At 48.8% G+C, this 22,290-nt stretch overlaps 1 protein-coding gene across 1 annotated transcript in view; it reads left to right on the top strand.

Annotated features, from left to right (window-relative positions):
- The window catches only part of LOC119379039 (ribonuclease 3), a 183,722-nt gene that overhangs the window by 79,973 nt on the left and 81,459 nt on the right, over nt 1-22,290 (top strand). The window contains exons 11-12 of the mRNA XM_037648182.2: nt 1,831-2,051; nt 13,912-14,014. Of these exons, the coding sequence (XP_037504110.1) occupies nt 1,831-2,051; nt 13,912-14,014 (324 nt within the window). The remainder of the gene's footprint in view (nt 1-1,830; nt 2,052-13,911; nt 14,015-22,290) is intronic.

Here is a 22,290-nt window from a genome sequence, read left to right as displayed (position 1 = left end):
GCAAGAACGCCAGCTCGAAGAGCGCAGGCCCTCGTGCCCGCCTCGCACACACCCGCACACACAAACGAGCGCTCGCTGTCGCATCGCAGTTGCCGGGGCTGCGAGCGTGCCATGCGCTATGCCCCCGCTTCGCTCTCCTGTTGGCGGCTGGGCAACCACAGAAGATGCATGCGGCTCCTGCTCGTGCCAAAATGACGAAATTCGGGACAAAATCCCTAGGTTGTTGGTGGCAAAAATTCGTTATATCAAGAGTGTCTCCCGCTACCACTTTGTTACATAGAGATCGCAAATACATGTGCTTCTATGGAGTAACGGTGGGGAATAGAAAAACTTTGTAATATCGAGGAATTTTTTGTATAGAGGTTCATTATAGGAAGGTTTAACTGTATGTGATGTGCTTGAACGACAAAGTGGCACCCACGTTGAAATGATTTTGGTGAATGGACGGTACGATGTTTAGACCTAACGCCATACCGACACGTGCATGCACTCACTTATTAGAGTGCATGCAATTCTCGGAAAGCGAAATGCTTGTGTATATCGTGTAGGCATATGTACAAGCATTTGGTACTATGCTGGCACAACGGAATAAGCTGTCCTCTGAGGACGTGCATGACTTATGCACACATGTGAACACAGTGTGGCTAGCAGACAACGCAAGGAGCCATCCACACCACGGGGTTTCGTCCGCTCGCCAATACGCTCATACTTGGTTCACACGCGTCCACTTCAGTTTGCTGTTTCACATGCACTGTCCATTGTTCTGCTATCCTTGCACACCCAGTGCTCTTTGATAGCTTCCAGAACAGGGCCACACAACAGTAGCCACACAGGGACGTTCCGGGAATTCATCCTCAAGGCATCATCCTTTGCCTTGAAGATGCCCACCACACGGAGGAAGAAAGGCTCGCCGCACATGGCTCATTTGACCCTCTGGGGGTGCACTGCACTCCCTTCTCTGGGGGTGCACTGCACTCCCTTCACACTTGCTCACCAAAGCAAACAAACGTTGCAAAAGAGATGGCGTGAAATTTGAGCAAGCATGTTATTGTGACGGCTACATTGCATGATAGCCAGCCGAAAATAAGGCTGAGTCAACAACAGGCAAACTTAGGCAGTACTTAGAGCTTTACGAGCAGTTTGCTATATTTAGTATTAAATGTTCAGAAGTGTTAAGCTTGTACAGCTCAATGCTGCAGTAATATCTTGGTTCCATTTCATGCCTTCTTGCACTTAAAAGTTTACGTCTTGTAAGAAAAAAAATTATTATAGATGCAATACGTGTTACATGTAGCCACACTCAGAAGCATGCAATTATTTAAAAAAACATGTTCGTGTTTTGCAGAAAAGATTTTGAATTTTGGCAGACTGTCTCACGTAACTGCATAGGCAAATGGTATCGAGAGTACGACATTATGAATGTATCAGTGCTGTGAGATGGTCTTGTATATTGCAAAGAAAATTTTAAATAAATTACAATTACGTCCACAATATCTATGTCAAAAGTCTACAAGCCTGGAGCCTTCAATTTTGAGAGTTGCAACGTGGAGCACTATGTTCAGTCAGCAGTCTGGTCCGTTGTTTGCAAGGCACATTGCCAAATTGTTAATAAATTTAGATATTTCAATAAAGCTTTTGTCCGTGGGGATGTAGTTGGGGGGCAGGATTCAATCCCCCCACCCATCCCCTTGAAATTAAATTCTTACTGCATCCATACCTATGCCTTAGTAACTTTTCACACAAGCTCTACATATTTCATTTGTGCCGCACTTTGTCACAAGGAAGTGAGAGTGTTTGTGTGTAATCTATACCTTGGTCCCTATATTGCAGGCATCAACACCTTGATCAATATCATGTCACGCTTTGGGCGTCAAGAGGAAACAGCATCCAGCATAAGCCACAATGAGCGGCTGGAGTTTCTTGGGGATGCAGTGGTAGAGTTCCTTTCAAGCATCCACCTTTTCTTTATGTTCCCTGACCTTGAAGAAGGTGGATTGGCTACCTATCGAGCAGCCATTGTCCAGAACCAGCACTTGGCCGTACTTGCCAAGGTATGTTTAAGGAAAAGTATGGAGAGCGTCAGGGTGTTAGACCTGGTTTTGCATTGAAAATTCAACATAACACTGTCACTGGACATACGCAAGCATGTGTATGCCCGATCTTCTCTCTTTCTATGTTATGGCATCTTCGAAGAATCTCCCTAGTGTGTCAGGTGCAGTGATTTTTTGATGTAACTGTGCACACTGGTGTGGTTTGTCAATGATGCCATTGCTATGCAGAGTTATAAAATTGGACCTTCAATAGCAGCTCAAGTAATCTAGAATCATTTGATACTTTTTTACTGGTCATGAAACATTACTGTGCAAAGTCATAAAAATGGACCACCATTAGCAGCTCAAGTAATCCAGAGTCATTTGATATTTTTTTACTGGTCGTGAAACTTCGAGCCCAGTTTGCTGTAGGAGCAGAAGCCACTACTAGGGGCACCAGTGCAGACAAGGGAGCTATGATTGCCATTGTCGTTAGCATGCTTTCATGGTTTCCAGACTTCCTGTTCCAAAGACTTGCTCACATGGTACGTGATCTGCTTTTTAGTAGTACTTCAGCAGTATTCTTGTCTACCCCTCACTTACATGGAATAAATATTCCTATACAGTAGACTCTCAGTAGATGGAAATCTCATATTAAACAGAACTGCCTCTAATATAATTGGTTTCGTACTTGGATTCTGCACCCTTGTTCATCTCTCAGTAAACGGAACTCCTGTTAAATGGAACACATTTTCCTGGTTCCGTCAGGTTCTGTTTAACGAGAGTCTACTGCATGAGCAAAGTCTTTGCTGTCTCAGCCTTATGACCATTTTGTTATGCGGTTGCCTTCTCTAGACTTCAATTCTACACTTTTCTCTATCACGGCCAAGTCTAGCAGCGGCAAGATTGATTTGTGTGCAGCCTATGTGCGCAAGTGAGTTGGCACCTGTCTTGCAAGTACATGGCCATATCATCAGGCTTAGAGCACCTTCTCAGTGTAATTACAGCTTGCAGAGCACCTGAGCGACGAGGGAATGCTCTTTTGTGATGAATGCAATTTTCAGTGTCAAACGAATAGTATATTAATATAAATTGTGATTGGTAAGGTGCAGTCTTATGCAAGCTGTTATATATGATAAGTACTGAACTGCTTATTTGTAATCAACTAAACAGTAACTGCAACTTACAGCAGGTGTTAAATATCTCACTTTCGAAAGAGACGCTGGAACGTTTCATCAAGGACTAATGTAACTGCAACTTCACAAGAGGGCCGTGTACGAGGCACTTCTTAATATGAATGATGTCCACCTTGTGGAAATACTTTTCGCATACACACACATCTTGGAGAGCTGAAATAAAAGCTTTCTTGAGTTGATATAGCCCATTTCCACTTTTTGCATCTTTCAGTGTCACTTGGCAAAGCAAACGACACTTTTTAATCCTCCCCTCTGAAGCTGTAGTGACAGTGCAGCTCAGAGCAAGTCTTTGGCACTGTTCATCAAGCTGCTCATAATTATTTGGCTTCCTCTGCACTCAATTAAACATGCGCACGTGCAAAAGACCATGGCAATGCACTGCTCACTCGCCCCACAACAGAGTCGCAGCTGGCAGCATAGACGGCTCACCTGTAGCATGTTGGAGAAGTTTCATAACCAGTAAGAAAGTATAAAAGGGCTCTGCTCAAAGTTTTGCCCGATTATATTTTTATGTTTTGTTGGTGTAATCATGGGCACTGTGCTAGCATTGTCACAACTGATGTCACAGATTTGGTTGCTTGCTGTGAACGAAAAATCTGTACTCTGCTAGCTTTAATGTGAAAGAATACCTGCGTGAGACATACATGGATAGAATAGTGAAGAGCTCAGCTCTCCTAGACCGTACATAAATGATCAATATTTGTGTTATGCTCCCATTAAAGGACCACTGACAGCCATATTTTCGCTCGTGACTTTTATGCTTTTATGAATAGGATTGCGTTTATAACCAAGGAATTAAACTGTTAATTCTCCAACATGACATATATGGGACGATAGCATCAATAATTGTGACTAATTTTTGCGTCGCTTCAAAGTGCCATGCAAAATCGTAAGAAGCTGGCACCCAACTGCGGCACAGCGATGTACACATTCCTTCAAAACAAGAACAAAAGCTTGTTACTCGTTCCTTCCCAAATTTGAAACAATTTCCCATTACAAGTTTCTTTAATGCGAAAAGAGGGCGCTCCAGCTACACTTCGAACATTGGAACGCGTCATTACTCTAACGTTACATTTTATTTTTTAAAACTAAAGGAAAGTGTCCGATAATCCTGGTGGAAAAGTGAGCAACTTAAAAAGTACTACATTGAACTACATATATTATATGAATTTGAACATTGCCAACAGCAGGTTGGATAGAAATAAAAGGAATCTCAAAAGAGCTCCTACATTTTTTTAGACAGCACCAGACATGTCCAACTGCAACTTTAGTGCTCGTCTATTACATGTGGCAATTTCGACGTCGGTTTTCATATGCACAGACAGGATACTGCGCTACAAAGGTTCAAATAGAAAGTTCCTCACATTCACCAATATAATTCAATTTCTTGCATAATAAAAGTTCTGCATTGAAAGAAACAATACATAGGTGTTTAGTGAGCACTGATTCAATATTGCAGTATTAGTTGAAAATGATGTCCAGGATATATATTCACAACTTTGTGAGGTCCCTTGTTTGAACACAGCAAAAGTTGCATTTCGATCTTGGCATCCGATGGACGAGCCCATTTTCTCGTCAGCACTTTGTTGGCTATGTTGAAGAGCCATGCGCCTCAAGCACCACATCCGCTCTATCTCTGGCATTTGAAGACTTCACGGAACCATGCGCAGACACCTCAGCTCCCTTAGTTCGTGTCCCCAACGACCACACCCCCTTTTCCCTATGCCAACAAGGTCACGGAGACATGCAACATAGCCACCCTAGTAGGCAGCCCAAAACACACACACAAGTGCGGCTTGCGAGTTAGCCGAACAATAAGTCAACAAGGTGAAAAAGATTGAGCCAGTTCCACGCCGTGAAAGCGTGGAACTGCCTGCCCAGCCCCCAGGTCATGGTCAAAGGCATGTTCCCTTCGAAAAAAGAAGTCACAGTTTTGCCGCAATGGCGAAGCAACGAATGTGATAGCAACAAATTAGAATGTAACGCGAAGAACGGAAAGCAGCGCGAAATTTCCAGCGCATCACTCAAGCGCAATGGACGCACGAAAAGAACACAGGGCGAGCGCAAACTATCAAGTGTCACGGTTGTTACTTATTTCTGTTTGAACAGCGTGCTCATTTCGTAAAGGCGGCCGCTGCAGCGAGCGAAGGGACCTTCATATGCTCTGTAACTTCAGCGCGGACTTCACGGTAAAAGCACAAGCCATACAACCCCCCTCCTCAAGCGTGCACGCAGGCGACCACGCCCTGTAGGCAAAGTGCACGGAGGCGCGCGCGTGCAACGCTATGAGCGGGGCGATGACCTTTCAAGCACGCACTTCGCGCCATCTCGCTGGTTAGAAAGAAAGCATGCTGAAGTAAATGGTGTATATAAATAAGTCGCCGTTAGCATGCTGAAAGACGGTACTCTTCATGGCCTAGCTGTCTAACACCCCGTGCTGCGGAGCGAGAGGTCGCCCGTTCGATTCCGTGCGTCTGAAAGTATTTCTGAATCATTTTTCTTTGTAACTTATATATATATATGCACACACATATACATATACGGGACAAGACTGCGACGCCGACGGCAAAAACCAGCCGAGAGTGTCCACATAATTGCTATCGCAATAAAATTTTCTGGCTACGCCACTTAATATAGTACTGGCATGAGCAGCCTAATCCACCTGCAACGCTGCGCGACAATACAGCATGAGAGGAAAGTAACAATGGCCCCCCATCATGCTCCCCTCAAGCCTTTCAGCCAGTGATGTAGGCAATACATATGGTCAACTTTACTTGTGGAAAAATGAAATGTCAGATAGAGCCTGTGCAGCTACTAAGCGCTTCATGTAGGGGATGATGTTACAAGGTCCTACGAACTCGCTCTCAAGCTTACTGTAAAATCATATTAAATTATGCTCAAGGCTATTTTCACCATTAATACTCAGTCAGAGGTGCTTATGTATACAAGGAGAATGTAACCACACAAATGTATCAAGCTTGAAATTTCGGTGATGGTGGTTTCGCCCCTGGTACAGTTGAGATATGTGTGTTTTTGTTTTGTTGGTTTTACAGTAAAAGCTCTTTGATTCAGCACTTGTTAATTCGGAAAATCGGATAATTCGGACGTGCTCTCTGGTCCCGGCCAGCGTATGTATTACTTAATGGCATCAAACTCTCTTTGATTCAGCACTCGTTAATTCGGAAAATCTGATAACTCAGACGTGCTCTCTGGTCCCGGCCAGCGTATGTATTGCTTAATGGCATCAAATTCTCGTTAATTCGGCCATATAGGGCCGCAACGTGGTTAATTCGGACGATCCTTGGAGCGCGCCGAGTGCGAACCACCGCAGATGTGCGACACGAAGGAACGAAAACTGGGTTTGCAGACAGCCAAAACGGCCGCTGGCTTTCAAAATGGTATGGTCGTCATCCAAGTACAATCGCGTTGTTTATAAGTAATAAGGTATGGGCTCAGAGTATGTTCCGGATTAACACACGGGGATCTTGCCGCGTGTACATAGTGAACAAAGTTGAAAATGACGAAAATTGCGGCTTTTGCACTGCTCTTATGCAAAGTACAGTAGAACCTCATTGATACGTTTCCGAAAAAACGCGGACAATCCGAATCCAGTAAAAATTGAGGCTGACAAGCCCATATTGAGGTGCAAGGGCAAAAAACATTTATTTCTCAAAAAACACAGATTTTTGAACTCCTGGCATCTCGCTGGCAGCCAGAAGTCAGCTAGGCAGTTCTGGTCCTGACTGGAAATAACGTTGTGGCCACGTGTGTTGAAATCCCGAGACAACCCGAATATTGCAAAATCGAACTCTGGGACAACCAGCCTAAATGTAAAGAAACGATGCCGCTGTGTCAGGAGATGAAACTTTGCGCTGCATGAACATCGGTTCTTTCTGCATTGCTGCTTGGAAATATGGGGCTAAGTTTGCCGAAGAGCGGAAATGATATGCTCGAGCATACGCATTTGAGATACAATCACGGAAGTTCACAAGATCACACTCGACTCTTCCCGTCCGTGAAGAAAACTGCCGCCCCGCTAAAGGCTTAACAAACAACTCTGCACAGTGCACGTAACAATTGCGGTACAACACGATATGCGAAACTCTCAAAAGTGATAAGCTGTCCCCGAAAGCGAGAGCTGCTCACGTCTATCGCATACTACGTTGCACACTCACGCTGATCAGTTAGCGTTCTGTCTTAACTTGAGACATGCGGTGGTATGTTCGTGGTCACTCGTAATCACACCATCTCGCTCGGCAGCACGCCCAGAGAGATGGTGCGAAAAAGATAACGCCCGGCGTAATGGCAACCGAAGGTAAAGTCCCCAAGCGCCCGCATTTCGATCCACCGAGTCCTCACAAAGATGGCGGCGAGCACGCATCGTCTCGTTTTGGCATCTGATAACCAGAAACCTTCCAGATATCTTCCAGAACAAATTTTTTCTGCCAGCTGCTGACAACCCACTGGTAGGCAGAATTGTCCAGCCAGAGAAAAACGAACACAGACTGGAATTGCACTGCGTGAAGGGTGGAGCAACCCGAAAACAAACGCGCTCCGGGGGAAATGTGGGAGGGAAATTATCGTTCATATTCACTGGGCACAACACAGACTGGAATTGCACTGCGCGATGGGTGGAGGCAACCCGAAAACAAACACGCTCCGGGGTGTTGTGTCAGGCAGGAGCGCGGCGTAACCCGCGGCGGGCCGACGGAGAGGCCGAACGACGGGAGGGCGCGCGGAGTGACGACGCAAAGACCAAGCTTCGGCGAGACTGACGGGAGACTGCTCTCCCGCGTTTATTGCAGGCGGTTTTAAGGAGCGAGAAGGGCTATTGGTCCGCAAGGCACGGTTCACATGACCGGCACGGCCACGCCGGATTGGTGGTTGCAAAGAGGCATGGCAGAGACCCAGCTCCCCCCAGTAGCATGAATAGAGAGCACAACAGCACTGGTGTCTCAGCATGTCACCAGGGGTCACACGACACAACATCGTCCCGCCCTGGGAAGAATTGCATCCTTATACAATTCAAACTTTGGTACATCAGGAAACACTAAAAAAATGGCACCTGCAATACGCAGAAGTTCAGTCTAGGAGAACACAAACACACAACCTAGGTTACAGAAAATTCATTTCACCGACACCTAACACAAGTGCGAGCTTCCACTGTTCCTGAACATTCACACACGTGCGCACACACGCGCAGTGGGCTGGGGGCTTACGTGTCCGCTGTGGGCGACGTGACCCAGGCCCTGCAGGAGGAAAACTTTGCGTGCTGCGGCTATCGGGAGCAGACTTCGAAGACCCATTCGCATCACTTCCCTCCCCCGTGTTGGAATTCGGTGCATTGACTGTAGGTGAGGAGGAATATTCAGGACTTTCCTCCTGAAGTCCCAACGGGTGATACTGGGTCGCAGGCAGTTGAAGCTGCGCTAGGGTCCCTAGAATATTGGCTAGTCTGCCGTCCGCGGAGGAGAGCGAGCACGCTTACCGAATGATGCGGGTGGTGGCGCTTCGAGCAGTCCTCATGCTGGGGAGCGGCGCTCCGCCGACCAGCTGCGTGTCGCCGAAGCGCGGGCGCACGTTCAGCATAATTCAGCTAGACCATTTCTTGCAATATTTTTTTTTGCTGCAGCATAATTGTGCCCATAGCATATACTAACCGGTTCGATTAACAAGTTCTCACGTGCTTTCGTGCGCAAAGGCTTGCTTTGCCGAGGCACATGTATCAATGGAATGCATGGTAGTACGTGTGTAGGTTGTTTCTCAGGTGGAACGGCACGAACTGACATTGAAAGAACCAGTTTACTTTTTTTTTCAAATAATTTATTGGCATGAGCATCAAAAAAAAAAACTAAAACAGGGAAACGAAAGTGGTTATGAAAGCAAATAAATATGAAGAGTTGCACAGGTAGGGAAATTATTTACATCTTCTCATTTTCAAATGCTTCAGCTGCTCTTTTTTTGTTGTTCTCTCATTGTTAGTGGGCCTTCACAAAAAAGCGCAGCCGTAGAACAATGTAAAACTTCACTATTTGGCAAGTAATTTGCTGTGCATGCTCTGTGCATGTTAGTGCAGGCAGCTGTACCCACGTAATGAAATCGGCAAAGTCGAGAATGCTTTGCTTGTGTAGCACACTATTTAATGAGAACTAACAGACAATAATGCCGGGGAAACTGTACGGGATGTTTTATGTAGTAATTAGGATATAAATGTGAAGAAAAGTCCCTGCCGGCGGCAAGTTATCTTTTCGTCCACTTTACTTTCTTCACATTTATATCCTAATTACTACAAATAACATCCCGTACACTTTCCATGGCATTATTGTCTGTTAGAATTCTCATTAAATAGTGTGTTTCACACACACACAAAAAAAACGAGCCCTTAAGATCGAGTCATCTTTGCTCGTGTAGCTTATTTACGCTGAAAAATGTCGTGAAAGCTGTTCTCAAGGACGGTTATAATATCCTTAAGAGAGCCCGAAGGGTACATCAAACCTCAATTGTGGAAATTTGGTGTGGATTCAGAAGAATGATCCACAGCACCGCGCTTTTCCACAGAGAGCAGCAATGTACACTCATTACAGGAAGTCTTCCTCAGGATCTTTCTTACTGTGTACCCTGCCACACCATAAATAAGCATTTCATGGCTTTTTGCCGTCACAGAAGACGCGTGGTCCGACGAATTGATATTGCGCAAAGCGCTTGCAGTGCATTTTCAGCATCACCAAACATTCCTCCATCAATCAAATTATCCAGTACAGCAATCTTGCTTTCCGTTTGTACCTCAGGAAGAGAAGCCGGAGCAGTGATAACTTCTGGGGCACAATTTCCTGATTTATGTGGTTTTGCAATGTTTAAAATGCTAGCGAACTATCACTAAAAATTCTGCTGCAGTTGGATTGTCATTCGTTCCCGGCCCCAGATTGATCAGGTGAGGTCCACGTAGTCCAGCAAACACGCCGTTGCAGTTGTGGTCGTAGTGACACAACGGACAATCCGCAGCACCACAACACAACACAACGAACAAGCAGGCGAGAGCAATGAGTGGGTGACATTCCGAAAGCGCGCAGCGCCCCCTGCGGGGTCATTTAGAAAGCGTCAACCCCTCCCCATACGGTGCGCCATGCGGACGGTAGACTAGCCAGTATTCAAGGGACCATAGCTGCGCTTCAGTAGAACCGGTTAGTATATGCCACGGGCACAATTATGCTGCAGCAAAAAAAAATATTGCAAGAACACCTTGTTGCTGATGCGCAATCTTGAATGCGGCCGCCGACCGCGGCCGTCGTCGTCCTGGAACCATCGCAGCTCGCTGGCGTCCTGCTGCCGTAGCGCCAGAGGCAGCCGACACAGCTTGGCAGACAGTGGCACGATGTGCTGCCGCCTCTTGGCCCGGTGGACGTAGTCCTTGACACGTCCCACGGCTCCGCTATGCAGGTGCTCGAACCCCGGAGGTACACCTGCAGGCAGCTGCGGGGAAACTGGTGTAGCCGGACGACACGTCAACGTTGCGCCGTCGATCAGGAGTCCCAACTGCTGGATGGCGTCGAGCCCCAGCAGTGAAGTACCGTGTGCTGTCACGTAGAAGGTGACAAAGGCGCGCTTGCCATGGTGCTGCAAGTCCGTGCGGAAATACCCTAGGACCGGTATGCGGTGCTTCGAAAAATTCTGCAGTTGGATGGACGTTTGGAGCAGTCGGTGCTTCGAAGCGAAAAGCATGTCGAAGTCCTTCTTGGTCATTAACGATGCAGTGGCTCCGGTGTCCACCAGCAATGACATGTGGCTATGTCCTCCGACGATAACAGGGATGCGCAAGTCCCTTGGGCTAGACGGCGAAGCTTGCACGGACAGGACTGTGGCAGTGCCGGAGTCAGCGTCTCGGACGGGGGCAACTTCCTGTACCGACGCTTGCCGTTTATGGCAGACTGCCGCGAAATGCCCTTTGATGCGGCAAAATTGGCAAATTTTCTTTTTGGCCGGACAATTTCTGGAATTCGCCAAATGCCCTAACTTGCCGCAACGAAAACAGGGGCCGACTTGAGGCTTGGGCGCAAGCTGTTGTACTTGCTGGCAGCGAACGCAGCATTGTGCCAGCGCCATCGAGCCCGCGGAGCCATCTTGGACCCAGCCACCCACGCCGGGGGGGAAGCCGCCGCCATGTTGAGTGACATGCGGGACCAGCGAAGCAGCCGACCCGCCATTTTGAGCCGCTGCGACGCACTGAATGCTGCCGCCGTAACCGGAGTGCGAGCCGAGTAGCCGCTCATTTTCTCCGAACGCCGCGTTGGCTTTGTTGAGCGCCTCCAAGTCGCGTCCAACTTCTTCGGCTTTCTGCAGCGTAAGGGCTTCCCCGTACGACAGTAGTTTGGCCCGTACATGTGCGTTGGCGACCCCGTGAATTGCTTGGTCCCATACTCTGTCGTCGTAAGTGGCGCCGAACTTGCATGGCAGGGCCTTTCTTTCAGCGCGGTGACGAAGTCGAGAAACGTTTCGCCGGGCAGTTGTTTGCGGCTCGTGAAAAGGTGCCGCTCGGCTAGCACGTTCGTTGACTCGGCGAAAAGCCCGTCCAGGAATTGTAGCAATGTGTCGTACTCCGTCGTCGCCGCATCTGTCGACACCGTGCCCGAGTCCGCCGCCGTCGGTGTACTGGCCGTGTGCGTAGCATTTGGGCCACCTTGTGCTTCGAGCTGCTCCTGCGCCGCGAAGTATTTGCGCTGGCCCTCGATACCGAGCACGCTGATAAGTGCTGACGCGCGTCTTTCGTCCTCCCAGCCGCTTCCGCCGGCTGCCTTCAAGTGTACTTGGAAAATCTTTTTCCATAAATGCCAAGGAATGGAAGGCTTGCCGGGAACGTTGAGGAACGAAGGAAGGTTTGCAAAATGGGCCGCCATGTGTGCAGGAGGTAAACAGTAGGCTCAAGCAGGAAGGTGGCGTCGTAGAGGGAGCCGGAGCGGGAACAAAGTCAGGTCGACGCGCTTGTAGCGTGCAGGAAGCAGCACCGACGCGCAGCAGAAAAATGTGACTCGTAGCGTAGTGTCACGTACGTCGTGCTCTTCCTGCCGTCGCCTGTCGAACCGAGTTCAGCACCTCGTCGCCATGTGTTGTGTCAGGCAGGAGCGCGGCGTAACCCGCGGCGCGCCGACGGAGAGGCCGAACGACGGGAGGGCGCGCGGAGTGACGACGCAAAGACCAAGCTTCGGCGAGACTGACGGGAGACTGCTCTCCCGCGTTTATTGCAGGCGGTTTTAAGGAGCGAGAAGAAGGGTTATTGGTCCGCAAGGCACGGTTCACATGACCGGCACGGCCACGCCGGATTGGTGCTTGCAAAGAGGCATGGCAGAGACCCAGCTCCCCCCAGTAGCATGAATAGAGAGCACAACAGCACTGGTGTCTCAGCATGTCACCAGGGGTCACACGACACAACACGGGGGAAAAGTGGGAGGGAAATTATCGGCCATATTCACTGGGCACAACACAGACTGGAATTGCACTGCGCGATGAGTGGAGGCAACCCGAAAACAAACACGGCTCTGGGGGAAAAGTGGGAGGGAAATTATCGGCCATATTCACTGGGCACAACACAGACTGGAATTGCCCTGCGCGGTGGGTGGAGCAACCTGAAAACAAATGCGTTCCAGGGGAAAAGTGGGAGGGAAATTATCGGCCCTATTCACTTGGCAGAATGGCGGCATTGCTATGGTTACGTGTCGCGGCATGTTGTGCAGTGGCGGCGGCATGTGCGTTTCCGTTGGTCTTGTACTGAACCGTGGCGGACTGGAGGAGCGACAGCCTCCATTCTTTGGGCCGCATTGTTAGTTCCCCATGGGGTATGAACAAAAGTGTGTGGAATGAGTGTGCATCTATGTACTGTGCTACGGATGAAGGATTTGCAATGCTTAGCAAAATCGTGCCAAGTGCTACAGAAAATACCTTTTTTTTTTTTTTTAAAGCCGTTTGAGGATTTTGACGGCCAGCGTCGCCACCTGCCTTCGGGTCAGTGTTTGGTTGACAGGGAGCAGTGATCGAGCAATTCGGAGAAGACAAGGAGGGGATGATCGAGCAATTCAGAAGAGACGCGGAGGGTACAATTGAGCAAAGCAGAGAAGGCGCGGAGGGGGAAAGGCACTGTGGAGACGCCGCCGTCGCCGTGCGGCGGCTGTCTGCCACTTCGTGCTTCACAAGTACACAAGAGGGCCCTTTTTGCACACCTGAATGAGTTTCTGAGTACCAAATGTGTCATACGACTGCTGTTTTTCGCAGTGCTGAATGTTGCTGCCGAATGATAGTATTTAACCGGAACGTATTACACACAGCTGTGTTTGGTTATTTTTAATTTTCACGATTGCGAGCGTAGAAGCCGGGAAATCGTACTAAGCGGGAACATATCAATGAGGTTCTACTGTAATTACTGGATTTATATATTCCTAAAAAATAATGTGCATTAATTTAATAGGTAATTATTTATTGTTGTCTTGATACTTTCTATAATTCGGCATTCGGTTAATTTAGACAATTTTTCCGGTCCCGTTAAATCTGAATTAACGAGCTTTTACTGTATTGCTTGACTGTGTTTGCAAACTAGATGAATAACCTTGAAACTTTCATTATATTGTTCCTCCCTCTCCTTCCCACCCATCCCTTCCCGTTTTACACCATATCTCACATGCCTTTTTCATCCTCTGAAGAAATTGGAGCTGGAGAAGTACATGCTTTACGCTCATGGTTCTGACCTCTGCCATGATTTGGAGTTACGTCATGCCATGGCCAACTGCTTTGAGGCACTTATGGGTAAGGCCTGTCAAGTATAATAACAAATTACTCATTGGTTCAGAATAAGTTATTGGTTGACCCCTCGTTTTTTGGTTGTGTTGCACCAAGCAAGACATCTGTAGGATTTGATGTCCGCTTGAATGGCAATTATTTGGCATGAATGGAAGCATAGAAGGACGGACTGCTGGGCGAGTTTGTAACTCATCTTAGATCAGTGGTGCGCAGAAAACAATAACACAGGAGAAAGGAACACGAAACACAGCACAAACTATCAACTCAAAATTTATTGAAACAACAAACATATATATGTGTGGTTAGATGAACGCGTGTTAAAAATCCACGAGCAGGCAAAGATTGTCTCAACGCGCTTCCGGGAAGTCTAACTCTGCGGCAAGTAACGTGACCGAGGGTTTCGCGGCACATGAATCACCTGTTTTGCTGCAGTGTGGTTTTCCGCTACATCGCTGAATGGGTGGGCGTGCTTTCTTTCTTTTAAAAAAAAAAGAAAGAAAGAAGTATGAACATTACATGGACATTAAGAAAAAAAGTATGGACATTACATAGCCCTAAATTGTTGCATTTCAATCTGTGAGGACTGTGGCATCATACTTGCAGTGGCGAATTTTTCTAGTTTTCATCTGCAAGTCTATCACTGTGCCGTTTTCGTTCAGAAAGTCCCTTCCCAGGTTCACGTTGCGAGAGCACTGCTGTATGATGATGAAGCTCACAGGGTACATGTGATCGTGAACAGCCACTCGCACTGTGCATTGCCCAGTAGGGGTTATCAGAAGGCCTCCTGCCGTACATATTTGAGGGCCGTCTCACGTGGTTTTGACTTTCTTGACTAGACTCGCAAATAGTCCACTAACGACGGAGTAGTCAGCCCCCTGTATTGACCAGTGCGACCACTGGACGTTGTGGGAGAGCACGTGCGCCCATTTCCTTTCCTTAAGGCTGGCGCGATCGCGAACTGACGGCGGGAGGCAAGGGACCACTAGGAGAGGAGCACTGTCGCCCTTTCCGGACAACCCCTTCTTTCCCGCTGTTCCTCGCGCCAATCCTCGCATCCCGGCTCGCGGGAAAGGGAACTCGCCCTGCGAGGGAAACAACCCTCGCGGTGGGGAGGGACACGGGAGGTGAATAAAACAACCGAGCAGACAGGCAGAGGGTCTCTCGTGCCCTGCTGACCTGCGAGGTAACACCTCACCGCCCCGGGACCCGCCAGCCGATCATCGACCGAGGGTGTAAGCGTTACCCTTTGTTTTCTACGAGAGCGGACTATCCCTCTACGCGACATTTACGCGTTATTGCTAGCGTAGCAATGAAGTGTTGTTTGTTGTTCTAGCCTGTTGCCTTATTCGCCCGAACCCGTCGTAGCTGCGATGGCGCGCGATACGGGAAGGGGACATTGACACGGTACGACTATTTGCGGCTGGGACCGGAGCTAGGTTTCTGCACCAGCTGTGCACAGAGCGAACCCCCCTCAACGTCCATCGAGGGCGACTTCCAAATCGGCATTTGATGTCCAGCTTCGATGTCCGTTGATCACCAGGTAGAAGTCTCTTGGCGAAGCATTGCGGAATTCAGTCGTGTTATTGCAGTGTTGGGTTTGGTCGAGGCGTTGGTTTCTGTCATGCTGTCAAGTTTCATCAGGGTCGCTGGACAGTTTTTCGGTCTTAGCTCGAGAGCGGCGTCACCTCTCTACGTCGCTGGTGTTAGTTTGCCCCACAGGGACTGGGCGATCTCCCTCTTGCATACCCACTATTGGCCTCGAGATCTTTGAGTGGCGCCCTCTCGCGTGTGAGGGGGTCCGCTCTATGCACGGCTGGTGCAGAAGCCTAGCTCCGGTCCCAGCTGCAAATAGTCGTACCGTGTCAACGTCCCCTTCCCGTAGCGCGCGTCATCGCAGCTACGACGGGTTCGGGCGAATAAGGCAACAGGCTAGAACAACAAACAACACTTTATTGCTATGTTAGCAATAACGCGTAAATGTCGCGTAGAGGGATAGTCCGCTCTCGTAGAAAACAAAGGGTAACGCTTACACCTTCGGTCGATGATCGGCTCGCGGGTCTCGGGGCGGTGAGATGTTCCTTCGCAGGTCAGCAGGGCACGAGAGACCGTCTGCTCGTATCCCGGTTGTTTTATTCACCTCCCGTCTCCCTCCCCACCACGAGGGTTGTTTCCCTCGCAGGGCGAGTTCCCTTTCCCGCGAGCCGGGAAGCGAGGATTGGCGCGCGGAGTGGCGGGGAAGAAGGGGTTGTACGGCAGGAAAGGGCGACGGTGCTCCTCTCCTAGTGGTCCCTTGGCTACCACCGTCAGTTCGCGATCGCGCCAGCCTTAAGGAAAGGAAATGGGCGCATGTGCTCTCCCACGCGTGTGACATCAAAGAGGGGACTCTGGTGCCGCTCTTCGCGCACACGTTCGCTACGTGAGGGCTGCTCGACGCTACCGGCCAGTCTCTCCTGCTCGAGTTATTGAAACATTAGTGGGCAAGTTCATAAAGCAATTTGTACTAAATGTTCAAGCAAACTGCCCAACGAAATCGAACGGAGTTGCCGTCAGGAGCACGTTGTCTGTCGATTGCTCCTGGTGTCGTCTGCTAGCCGTCGATGTGTACATCTGCATGTTTGGCAACGATTTCTTTTCGCGACTGTCCTGTGGCTCTGGCGCACTGAAAATGACTTTTCGGCCTATTGGGGATCACTGATTTTAGCGTTCTGCCTTCGGCTACCCTGTCTGCATCAAAGCGCAATATACCGTATATTGCTGATTATAAGTCGACGTTTGTTTTTTTTTCTTTTTTTTTTCTTAAAATGACTTTCCAAAGTTCGAGGGTCGACCTCTAATCGGAGTCGACCTGTACGTGGAATCGTAAAGTCGACTTATCTGTGGGGTCCAACGAAAGGTCGTCGTCCTTGGATTTCCTGCTATTCGACGCATCGATAATATCAGCCACAGAGGCAGCGGAGTCGCAGCAACAGCTATCTCCCAACGTGCGCGCGCCGCTTCTGGAGCCGGACATTTTTGTGATCTGCCACGACGCTCGCGACACTATAGCGAAACCACGCGAGGCGAAACTACGGAGTGTGTTTAAAAATCACCGCTGCGCGGCATTAATGTGAACTGCTTGGAAAACACGGTCTCGAAAGCAGCATTTCAAACCTTTGATAGAGGGCGAACGATGCTCTATGAATAAAGAGGAATTTACCCCTTGCGATGCGCCCTGCGCTTTTGTTTTCATACAATAGAAATGATTCGTTGACAAACCAACGGCGTTCCACAGAAAAGCTGGCAGTGCCGTGCGAGCTGGCAACACTTCACGGGGAACTAAACCACATGACCAGTCACATGCGCCCACAAGCGTCTTCGCGTCTTTTTGCACTCACGCGTGTTCGCCATTTCTGCATTTTGCTTCGCTTGCGAGCAGTGGTGTGCGTGATTTGCGACGCTGCCAAACGGACACCAAGATGCCACCGCTACGCCGGCAACAGTACAGTGCTGCTTTCAAGAGGCAAGCGATCCTCTACGCAGAGGCGGAAAGCAACGTTGAAGCAGGGCACAAATTTGATGTGTCAGAAAAGTGCGTGACGGAATGGAGAAAACAAAGGACCAAGATCTTCGCGTGCACTGCTACGCGCCGTTCTTTTCATGAACCGATGTCTGGACGATACCCTGCCGTTGATGAGGCAGTTCGAGATTGGGTTCACGACAACTGGCACCCATTGCAACGGCGAGCAGCAGCAGTGGCTCACACGTTGGCAATGACCGTGAACTCAGGGGCTGCCACTTCGGTGCTTCTTCTTGCAGACACGCGAAATAACTGTTTGTGCCTCTTTATAGTTAAGAAAGAAACACATAGGCACCACCCATTGCACACAAACATTAAGCTGTCTACTTGTGTATTTCGGAATGTTTGCCGATTTTTCTTGCCAGGTTCTGCTTCTGTGCGCCTTCATTAGAATTTTGTCACTTCCCTGTCAATTGTTGTCCCGGTGTTCCACTGCACTTTGTACGCGCCGGGCCGATCAGTTTCGATTTTGCCCTTGAAATTCAATGATGAATATCTCGAACTACATGCAACTTTCGGGATTTCTAAAAAATGGCTGTGCCATAAATTGGCACGCACTACAACTTTCTAATATAAACACCTTCCCTCATGTCAGTAATTAAAAAGTTAATTAATGAGTTTTTGTTAATTAGTGGCTACAGTGTCATTTTATCTGCGGCAAAGCTTTTCCGCCTCGACGTAGAGTTCATGTGCAAAAACGGCAAGAGACTTACTGTCATAGGATTTTTATTTAAAATCTGTATTGTCTAACAAAAACACCCTGTGTTTGCGTGGTCGTCGGCAGGGGGGTACAAAAGGGGCACTCGCCCCCCCCTCAAGCCATGCCCGCACTTGCCCTCACCCAACCACACTAGCGCTCTCTCCCTCCCCCAGCCGCGATGCAACACTGGTTTACACTCCCCCAAGACAAAATCCTGCCGACACCCGTGTGTGTGTGTGTGTGTGTGTGTGTGTGTGTGTGTGTGTGTGTGTGTGTGTTGGTTTGCTTCTTAAAGGGACCCTGTAATGGTTTTGACGATTTTGTATAATCGCATTGAGCCGGTAAAGCAAGTCCTAAGAATCATTTGATGACCGATTTAAACTCTCTGCGTCACCTGTGTAATTTATTGCTTTAAACATGTGAATCGCTACAGATCGCAGCAGCTCAGCCGAACAAGTTTTCAACTTCTAGCACCTTTTAGACGTAGAATTGTTCCAATACACGTAGCACCCAGCGACCGGTTGGATTTGATATGCCCATTCCACGTCTCTGAACCTCATGTGGGCTGCGAGCATCGTCTGCCTGTGTTACAACATGCTCCATGTTAACGTGAGCTGAGCGACAGTGTTTATCTCGAGGTTTCTTTTCTTGGACGCAATGAATTGCCCTAGCTGTGTTGTGTACCACATATCTAGCAACTGAAAAAAATCCTGAAGAAGGCAAGTCCACTTGTCGAAACGTCGGCTCGAGCACCCACCCTCTGTTTACGGATTTTTTCATCGCAAGCTTCCATCTTCCACTCCCTGCCGTTTTTTGGATATCTACAGTGATGTGATAGCTGCGCCAATTGCGCCAAACTGCGCCAAGACGTGAAAGCTGCTACATCCTGCTACATCTCCGCTGTTTTGCGCCAAAACTGCGCCAAACTATAAGCACACTAGCGGAAAAACTAAGGAAAAACGTGCGCAGCGCGCCGCCGGCGGCAAAACGCGACACTCCAAAGTTGCCGCGCGGCAAAATTTTCGTGCCGCAAGAGGAATGTGTTTGTGCATCATTTTTCTCAGCACGCTGCCCGGCGCTTTTTGGGGACATAACCATAACCGACATAACCCTCTCCAGACTTTGATCCCCCAAAAATGCACCTTGGAAGGAGCGGCTCGCCGCGAGCTGGTGTGACCGCACCGCCGCAGCAACATAGAAGTAAAATTTCAGTTGTTAGTACAGCGACGTCCACGCCTGTCTTATTTTTGCACCCTTTTTTAAGTTCCGCTACTCGAACGAGTGTTATACCCCTGTCACACGGACAACCTTAACCGTGGTTAAGCTGACTACGGTTACGGCTGACCACGGTTAGGGGTAGCTACACAGCAGAAATAACAGCATGGTTTTGCAGCGATAAAGCGACATGCTACACAAGAGGCACATTGAGGCCACGAAGACTCATCGGAATTCAGCAGGTGTACTGAAAACTTCAAAGACCTGCATATCAGACGTATTTGGACATGACAAAAATTGCAACCCAATCCGATCCAGGCTCTTTGAGAACCCAAGTAAACCAATTTAGGAGGCGTTGATGTAAACGTAACCGGCTGATACGAATTCGTGAAATTTCCCAGCCGAATTCCACTGTGTCGAATGGGCCGAAATTTGGATGTTCCGAACTCTTTTCCGCGTCGCGGCGGGTGATACGAACTTCGGTACCGAATCCGTCGAGCGACGGCCGAGAGCAGAACGCTGTTAGCTTCGGAAGTACGCGCGCGGCCAGTGCGCACACTGTCAGAACTGTGGTTATCGTTTGCCATAACCGCTGTGGGTGAAACCGCAGTCGCTCTTGACACTATCATGTATGGCGACGACGAAACTGACGGGACTCCGAAAGTGCACGTGCGTCCAACGCCCACCCAGTCCAAGTAGCGCTGCTTCCGCAAACGCCGCGGACAAAACAACGGCAGATGCGATTGTAGATAGCAACACAGGCGACGCAGAACGTAGTTTTGAAGGCACGTGCGCAGCCAGCGCAGGCGGATTGAAAACGGAACTACCGTTTGCCGCAACCGCCGCGCACGAAACCACGGTCGCTATCAACCCAATCATCGATAGCGACTACGAGCTCCGAAGGTACGCGGCTAACGCAGCGGTAGATTAAAGGCTATATAGTCGTAGAAAAAGGCACGAAGCAGTGGTGTAGCCAGGAGGAGCGCACCCCCCCTCCCCCCCGCCGAAATTTTTTTTTTTTTTTTCCTATGGCATACAGAGCCCAAAATGACACTTGACCACATCTGCCTGCCCGGTCCCCACTTCAAATCAAGGAGGTGCCGACCCCCCCCCCCAGACAAAAATTTCTGCCTATGCTCCTGGCACGAAGCCTTTCGGCTTTCATGTCGATCTTCACTTGTCACTATGGTTGAGCAGACTTCACTTAGTTTTCAGTTGGCCTCATGCGAAGCTTTGACGCGCGCTTTCGCGGCAGCCAGCTGCACCGTCCCTTATTTGTCCGTTCACGTGTGTCCCAGAAAGGCATAGCGAGTTCTTTTGACAGAAGTTAATGTTTTGTGCGTATATTGTGGTTTGAAAACAGGTCTTGCTAGTCTTTTGATGATACCAAATTTTGGGCGATATGAATATTGTCGTTTCCCCTTAAGATTCGTATCACCGAGATTCTGCTGTAGTTGGGAAACCCTACCTGCATTGTTAGTTTGGCCACTCTAAGCCATTATAAGACCGCAACGCCAATGGCAGCCTGCATTGACACCCTTGTCCAATGTTTACGCTTACGGGGCTCTTAGGTGAACCAATGGTGTTATGTAAACAGCCATTATTGGACAGAACTTTTTATTTCAAAACAGTTCCTCCTTATTTGACTGTTTTGATTGACACGGTTCATTTTCCCCCTTGGCAGTGAGCTTTTAGCTGATCCAAAAGCTGTTTTCCCTGCTCCCAAACGCGTTTTTTGCTGCTCCAAAAGCCCTTTTACCTGCTCCAAAACGCACTTTTTGCTGCTCCAAAAACCTGCTCCAAAACAGCTTCAGTCAATCACATCACTGTATCTAGCAGTTGGTGACTTCTAAAGCTGCGACATCATGTAATGTTTGTGAGGCATCTGGCGAGCTGAATCGCTTCAGCTCGTCGTTTCAATGAGCGTTGTGCTCTCGTTATCCGGTCAACGCCATGATCCACATGTCTGCGGCTGTAACTTCACCCCTCAAGACACAACCACATTGCCCAGGTTTTCGCTTGTCGGTGATCGTTCTCGAATTCTTTTTGTTTGTCCGCATGCTTTTGCAGGTTGTCGCCATACAGGTGAATAAAATAGGATCGGCTGGTAGTGTCGCGGCACCTGTCAGAGGAGATATCAATCACTCCGCGAGCTTCGTCTCTGTTGTCAGATGGCGTGCTGCCGGGCGCACTGGGTCATGGCCTCCGAGATTGCGCGCAACCTGTTGGCGCGCAATATCGGAGGTCATAACTAGGCGAAGCTCACACCGTCAAGTGCGCTCATGGGAGCGCTGCGATCGCCAGCGATGCCAGCGTGTCTCATGAGTTGAGGAGGCAAGGCAGTGGTGAGAAGGAGGGTACAGATATAATTGTCCATAGCGGCCTTGGTACACGGTGTGTCGCTTAATTTGTGGTGCGAATTATTTGATGATGCTCTAGACTAAACGCTGACAAAACTTCAAAAAACCGTTTCAGGGTCACTTTAACACTTGTTACACAGAATAAGCCCTCTTACACCGTTGTGTGTTTGGTGTGCATGGCTTGTAGTGGTATGGTCACAGTATGGCCAAGGTCTAGTACATTGTACAGACGGGTGCACACATAATTTATTTGTCATACAACATGGCCACCAACTCTGATAGTTTGCATGCTGAAACCTGCTTCCTTTTTTCTAAAGCCTGCGGTGCATGGCACACATTTTGCAACCTGACTGCAATAAAAGCTAATGTAATAACATATTTGTTGTTCTTTTGAAGGATTCAGGGCTTGTAATGTAACTGTTTTGTTGACAGAATATCCATTTAAAAAAAA

Source organism: Rhipicephalus sanguineus, chromosome 1, assembly GCF_013339695.2.
Source record: "Rhipicephalus sanguineus isolate Rsan-2018 chromosome 1, BIME_Rsan_1.4, whole genome shotgun sequence".
NCBI lineage: Eukaryota > Metazoa > Arthropoda > Arachnida > Ixodida > Ixodidae > Rhipicephalus > Rhipicephalus sanguineus.
This window is presented reverse-complemented; position numbering and strand designations above follow the sequence as displayed.